General features: G+C 33.2%; 1 protein-coding gene across 7 annotated transcripts in view; it reads right to left on the bottom strand.

The window, feature by feature from the left end:
• Positions 1-20: 20 nt before the first annotated feature.
• Positions 21-6,952, bottom strand: part of LOC128224846 (uncharacterized) — a 38,885-nt gene continuing 31,953 nt past the window's right edge. For 6 of the 7 annotated variants that reach the window (XM_052934925.1, XM_052934930.1, XM_052934929.1 and 3 more), the window contains 5 exons: positions 6,687-6,728; positions 5,875-6,050; positions 1,905-2,083; positions 1,322-1,399; positions 21-988 (listed from right to left, as the gene is read on the bottom strand). In XM_052934925.1, the coding sequence (XP_052790885.1) occupies positions 834-988; positions 1,322-1,399; positions 1,905-2,083; positions 5,875-6,050; positions 6,687-6,728 (630 nt within the window). In that variant the 3' untranslated portion in view covers positions 21-833. The remainder of the gene's footprint in view (positions 989-1,321; positions 1,400-1,904; positions 2,084-5,874; positions 6,051-6,686; positions 6,729-6,952) is intronic. The other variant, XM_052934926.1, reaches the window with a different exon arrangement.

Raw genomic sequence — 6,952 nt, 5'->3', positions numbered from 1 at the left:
GTATGAGTCAATTACCAATATATCAGTTATGTGTTTATTATCAAATATAATGGACGAACACAGATGTTTTTACAACAGTATTAGTTCTTATAGAAGGTTAATATCCGGATATGAACGAAATAGTTAAAATGAAATGTAAAGATACAAGTTAAAATGGAATGTTAAAACACAATATTACATGGCATATTTTAAAAATAATATCAGAAAAAATATATATATTGGAATGAATTGATAAATAAGTTCAACATAAAATCACATTAAACTACTTTAAAAACATGTTTTATCCAGTTGTAGGATAATTTAGAAGGGTAAATTTTTATAGCGCAATATAAGATTAATGTACAACCAAAATTCAAAGTAAAACCCACAACATTACGTCATGTATTGAGGTTGTTTCAAGGGCATGTGCAAGCCTCAGTTGTTGGAATGTACACATAGATCAGTTATATAGAAATAAATGCATAAGTATTATAATAACGCTATTACTTCTAAATATTTCCTAACACTATTTCAAAGCCACATGATATGCAGTAAGAAAAAGAAAGCGTTTGTTCATTACTCGCAAATAAGACAACACTATTTATATAATAAATATCTGGTGACGAAAACCAAAGCAATATGTACGAAAAATAGCACTTTTATATAGCCTACATTCTGTCATTGGTGCTACACATCTATATGTGTTTAACTGGATCGAAGTTTCAGTAATATAATCAAAAATATGTAAACTAAACCATTTCTTTCGTTGCGCAAAATTTCCCTTAATTTTCTCAGTAGGACGATATTTGGCCATAGCAATACTTCTTGTGTAATGGCTTTGTCAATGACCACACTTATTTCTTCAATGGGGCAACATTTTCCACAAAGTGTCCAACAATATTGCCAGCAGGTCTGTAGTTGGCCACGACAATGACCTTGCCATTTGACGTCTTGGCCTTGCCGATACCCATCTCACGCGATCCTTTCCATACCATCTGGGTGAAGTGACCTAGAGAGAACATCCAAACTACATGTATTCAATTATATTTAAATATCATGCACACACTTATGCTTAAGTTTATGTTCAAACGTAGATATGTTACGTTTTATTTTGTGGCATTAAATATCAAATTGTATAACGAATCATTCTGTTGGACACCTATTCATATTCATCATAGTTATGTTTAGATCATAGTACTAGAGAAATAATGGCGACAAACACCTCCATTCGACGGTACTAGAATATTTGTTTGATGCATTTTGATTTTCGGCTTTCTTACTGTGCGATGAAAATCTTGCATAAATACGTAGTGTTAATCTCCTAACTTTCAAATGACGTTACCTGAACCTAGACTCCTTGGCTCAGTTGAAAAGTCATGTTTGGAAATTTCGCTGTACCATTGCTCACAGGCCTCGCGTCCTGAAAACAAAAGAGGTCTTAGTGCATTGTCTCGTACACCCCTTAAGATTGAGTTACTGCTGGAATTGCCCTTCCCTGTATATGTATTGTATTGTTAAGGATAATTGCTGATACATGCAGACATATCAACAATGCTGAACTATTTCCACATACCGTTACATATTATTCCTTAGAATACAATGGAAACTACATCAATATATACTGAGGAAATTGTCCGTTAACACTGCCCCCAAACAATAGGGAAGAAAAGTCGGGATATTTTTATTTATTATGTGATTGAACATCAAACAGCACCAATTGATCTGGAATAAGGTAACCCACAGCGCTCTTTAAAAGAATTAATGTATTAGCGTCTTTTCAAATAAAGAAACCATTAAAAAAGATGAAGCCAATAGGGGAAAAACAATAATGACTGAAAACGATGTCAGATGGCAACAAAAAAGTAGGATCGAGTGTAAAACATTAGGTAAGGCCTTGCTTGACAGATATCAATCATTGCACCCACCGGTGTAGTCAGCCCCCGTGGATGACCATTTGCAACAAATGTTTTCTCCTATCCTCTCGCCACCCAGCATGCAATCACTGTGTTGGAAGGCGTTCTTTGCTGCAAGGTTCTCCGCCCACTTCTGTGCAAATTCTGACAAATCCTTGGCATGCTTCAGCTTGCTAGCACCGTGTTTAGATCTATAACGAAAAAGTACTTACTTTTTAAGCTTTTGGAAAAGAAGACCAGTATGGCCAAAAAAGTAATATAGTATAAGGAATATTACATTTGCAACAAGACCAGTATGGCAAAGAGAAAGATGTTTTATAAGAATGGTTACATTTGCAGCAAAGACCAGTATGTCAAGGGAAAGCTGTTATATAAGGAATGTTACATTTGCAGCAAAGACCAGTATGTCAAAGGAAAGGTGTTATATAAGGAATGTTACATTTGCAGCAAAGACCAGTATGCCAAAGGAAAGGTGTTATATAAGGAATGTTACATTTGCAGCAAAGACAAGTATGTCAAAGGAAATGTGTTATATAAATAATGTTACATTTGCAGCAAAGACCAGTATATCAAAGGAAATGTGTTATATAAGGATTGTTACATTTGCAGCAAAGACCAGTATGTCAAAGGAAAGGTGTTATATAAGGAATGTTACATTTGCAGCAAAGACCAGTATGTCAAAGGAAAGGGGTTATATAAGGAATGTTACATTTGCAGCAAAGACCAGTATGCCAAAGGAAAGGTGTTATATAAGGAATGTTACATTTGCAGCAATGACCAGTATATCAAAGGAAATGTGTTATATATGGAATGTTACATTTGCAGCAAAGACCAGTATGTCAAAGGAAATGTGTTATATAAGGAATGTTACATTTGCATCAATGACCAGTATATCAAAGGAAATGTGTTATATAAATAATGTTACATTTGCAGCAAAGACCAGTATTCAAAAGGAAAGGTGTTATATATGGAATGTTACATTTGCAGCAAAGACCAGTATGTCAAAGGAAATGTGTTATATAAGGAATGTTACATTTGCATCAATGACAAGTATGTCAAAGGAAGTGTGTTATATAAGGAATGTTACATTTGCAGCAAAGGCCAGTATGCAAAAGGAAAGGTGTTATATAAGGAATGTTACATTTGCATCAATGACAAGTATGTCAAAGGAATGGTGCTATATAAGGAATGTTACATTTGCATCAATGACAAGTATATCAAAGAAAAGGTGTTATATAAGGAATGTTACATTTGCATCAATGACAAGTATGTCAAAGGAAATGTGTTATATATGGAATGTTACATTTGCATCAATGACCAGTATGTCAAAGGAAAGATGTTACATTTGCATCAATGACAAGTATGTCAAAGGAAAGGTGTTACATTTGCATCAATGACAAGTATGTCAAAGGAAAGGTGTTATATAAGGAATGTTACATTTGCATCAATGACCAGTATGCCAAAGGAAAGATGTTACATTTGCATCAATGACCAGTATGTCAAAGGAAAGATGTTACATTTGCATCAATGACAAGTATGTCAAAGGAAAGGTGTTATATAAGGAATGTTACATTTGCATCAATGACCAGTATGCCAAAGGAAATGTGTTATATAAGGAATGTTACATTTGCAGCAAAGAACAGTATGCAAAAGGAAAGGTGTTATATATGGAATGTTACATTTGCAGCAAAGACCAGTATGCAAAAGGAAAGGTGTTTTATATGGAATGTTACATTTGCAGCAAAGACCAGTATGTCAAAGGAAATGTGTTATATATGGAATGTTACATTTGCAGCAAAGACCAGTATGTCAAAGGAAAGGTGTTATATAAGGAATGTTACATTTGCAGCAAAGACCAGTATGTCAAAGGAAATGTGTTATATAAGGAATGTTACATTTGCAGCAAAGACCAGTATGTCAAAGGAAAGGTGTTATATATGGAATGTTACATTTGCAGCAAAGACCAGTATGTCAAAGGAAAGGTGTTATATAAGGAATGTTACATTTGCAGCAAAGACCAGTATGTCAAAGGAAATGTGTTATATAAGGAATGTTACATTTGCAGCAAAGACCAGTATGTCAAAGGAAAGGTGTTATATATGGAATGTTACATTTGCAGCAAAGACCAGTATGTCAAAGGAAATGTGTTATATAAGGAATGTTACATTTGCAGCAAAGACCAGTATGTCAAAGGAAAGGTGTTATATAAGGAATGTTACATTTGCATCAATGACCAGTATATCAAAGGAAATGTGTTATATTAATAATGTTACATTTGCAGCAAAGACCAGTATGCAAAAGGAAAGGTGTTATATAAGGAATGTTACATTTGCATCAATGACAAGTATGTCAAAGGAAATGTGTTATATAAATAATGTTACATTTGCAGCAAAGACCAGTATGTCAATGGAAAGGTGTTATATAAGGAATGTTACATTTGCAGCAAAGACCAGTATGCAAATGGAAAGGTGTTATATAAGGAATGTTACATTTGCAGCAAAGACCAGTATGCAAAAGGAAAGGTGTTATATATGGAATGTTACATTTGCAGCAAAGACCAGTATGCAAAAGGAAATGTGTTATATAAGGAATGTTACATTTGCATCAATGACCAGTATATCAAAGGAAATGTGTTATATAAATAATGTTACATTTGCAGCAAAGACCAGTATTCAAAAGGAAAGGTGTTATATATGGAATGTTACATTTGCAGCAAAGACCAGTATGTCAAAGGAAATGTGTTATATAAGGAATGTTACATTTGCATCAATGACAAGTATGTCAAAGGAAGTGTGTTATATAAGGAATGTTACATTTGCAGCAAAGGCCAGTATGCAAAAGGAAAGGTGTTATATAAGGAATGTTACATTTGCATCAATGACAAGTATGTCAAAGGAATGGTGCTATATAAGGAATGTTACATTTGCATCAATGACAAGTATATCAAAGAAAAGGTGTTATATAAGGAATGTTACATTTGCATCAATGACAAGTATGTCAAAGGAAATGTGTTATATAAGGAATGTTACATTTGCATCAATGACAAGTATGTCAAAGGAAAGATGTTACATTTGCATCAATGACCAGTATGTCAAAGGAAAGATGTTACATTTGCATCAATGACAAGTATGTCAAAGGAAAGGTGTTACATTTGCATCAATGACAAGTATGTCAAAGGAAAGGTGTTATATAAGGAATGTTACATTTGCATCAATGACCAGTATGCCAAAGGAAATGTGTTATATAAGGAATGTTACATTTGCATCAATGACCAGTATGCCAAAGGTGAGGTGTATAATAAATGTTATATTTGCAACAAAGACCTGTATGTCAAAGTAGTAATGTTTAATAACGAATGTTACATTTGCAAAAAACGATGAATATGTCAAAGAAACAACTCATACCATTTTACTTTTTGTTGTTTTGTTTAGTTCATATCGCGTTATATGAACGATCACCTTGTGAATGTCAAGCATGGTACAAGTGCCTTTTCCGTTTTCGTAATCGTGTCATATGTATTTAAAGTGACACTTGTATTTTCAATCAATACATACACATGTATAACAAACATAAATTTTGAGTGATAAACCTTTAATTACTTACTAAAAATGCATTTATGGGAAATATCAATTACTGAAAACAAGAATGTAACCGTATATTTAATAGCTGAAAATTTTTACAGTGATCAACTATTATCTCATAAGGGAGAAATACTGTGTTTTCTGCACATTTCTTTCAAATAAAACACGGTATCCTTCATAAAAACCATTGTTTTCGATATTTATTCATTCTTTTCGTCAGATTTAAACAATTGTTTTAATCGTGGTATATCTTGTTTGGGAGTAAGAGTGCATTTTGTAATAATTCTGACTTGAAATGTGAAAAGCACGTTTTTTACACACTTACTAAAGTTTCTTAGAATACTAACATATAGATATCCCGATTAAAATCTTTAAAAACACTATATATTTAAATTCCGTACCTTAGTTCATTATGAACCTTCACAGCCTCATCAATAAAGTCTTTGATTTTCTGTGGTTTATCAGCCTTATCTTTCTTTTTGTCCTTTGATTTCTTTTTCTCGTCGTCAGAAGATGATGAAGAAGAGGAACTCGAGTCTCGCTTCTTGCTCTTGCTTTTTGAACCGTTACTCTTTAACTAAAATATTGAACAGAATAAATGAAATCAAACGCGGAGATGTTTCCTTTAAACAAACATGTTTAATGGGTTCTTTTGAACGAACATTTTTATTAGTAAACTGCCTTTTAATATAAAAAAGGCCTGAAAAAATGCAGGTATACGACCAAATTAAACAAGGTGTTATACTTAGAATATAAGCTAGGAGTATATTACATGATTAAAAATAAAAGTTTAACAAAAAGGAATAAAACTGTATTAATACCTATAGTAAAGACAGACAGTCGAACCCCGTTGGCTCGAACTCCCATGGACCGGCAAAAATACATCGAGCCTTGGAAAATTCGAGCCATGCGGGAAATATTACATAACGTGGGAAAACATCGACCCAACGGGATTCGACTGTATGTTGTTTAAATGTTTATCAATTGCAATATATTTCAAATGGTCCAGAATGCACTTAATTGTTTAACAATTATTTCATATATTTCACACAGTGACTTAAAGAAAACATCATGATGATAAAGCATATTTACTGTTTACTGTGATCTAGGACAGGCTATAAACGTATATTATGCATCTCAAATTTAATTATTAAAATTAATATGCACAAAGTGTATCAAGTTAGCGGTGAAATCAATTAGACGGATACCCTACCTTGTCATCCGAGAGGGCAAGTTTCTCGAAGTCATCGTCACCCTAAATATTGATACAATTATATAACATTCTCATGCAAGGCAGTGAAAAAGGTTACATTTTCAAAGTAGAGCATTGATATTAATGTATGATATTTTCTTAAAGTGATGTAGTCTGATATGGTTTCGCAGATAAACTTGTAAAAAGTAACCCTTGAGCCGAGGTATAAAATGTCAGCGTGGGTTTGGCCTATTAAATAATCACGTGGGAATAGTGCATCAAATGTC

Source organism: Mya arenaria, chromosome 17 (genome assembly GCF_026914265.1).
Source record: "Mya arenaria isolate MELC-2E11 chromosome 17, ASM2691426v1".
NCBI lineage: Eukaryota > Metazoa > Mollusca > Bivalvia > Myida > Myidae > Mya > Mya arenaria.
The sequence above is the reverse complement of the archived record's forward strand: the minus strand, read 5'-3'. Positions and strand labels throughout refer to the sequence as shown.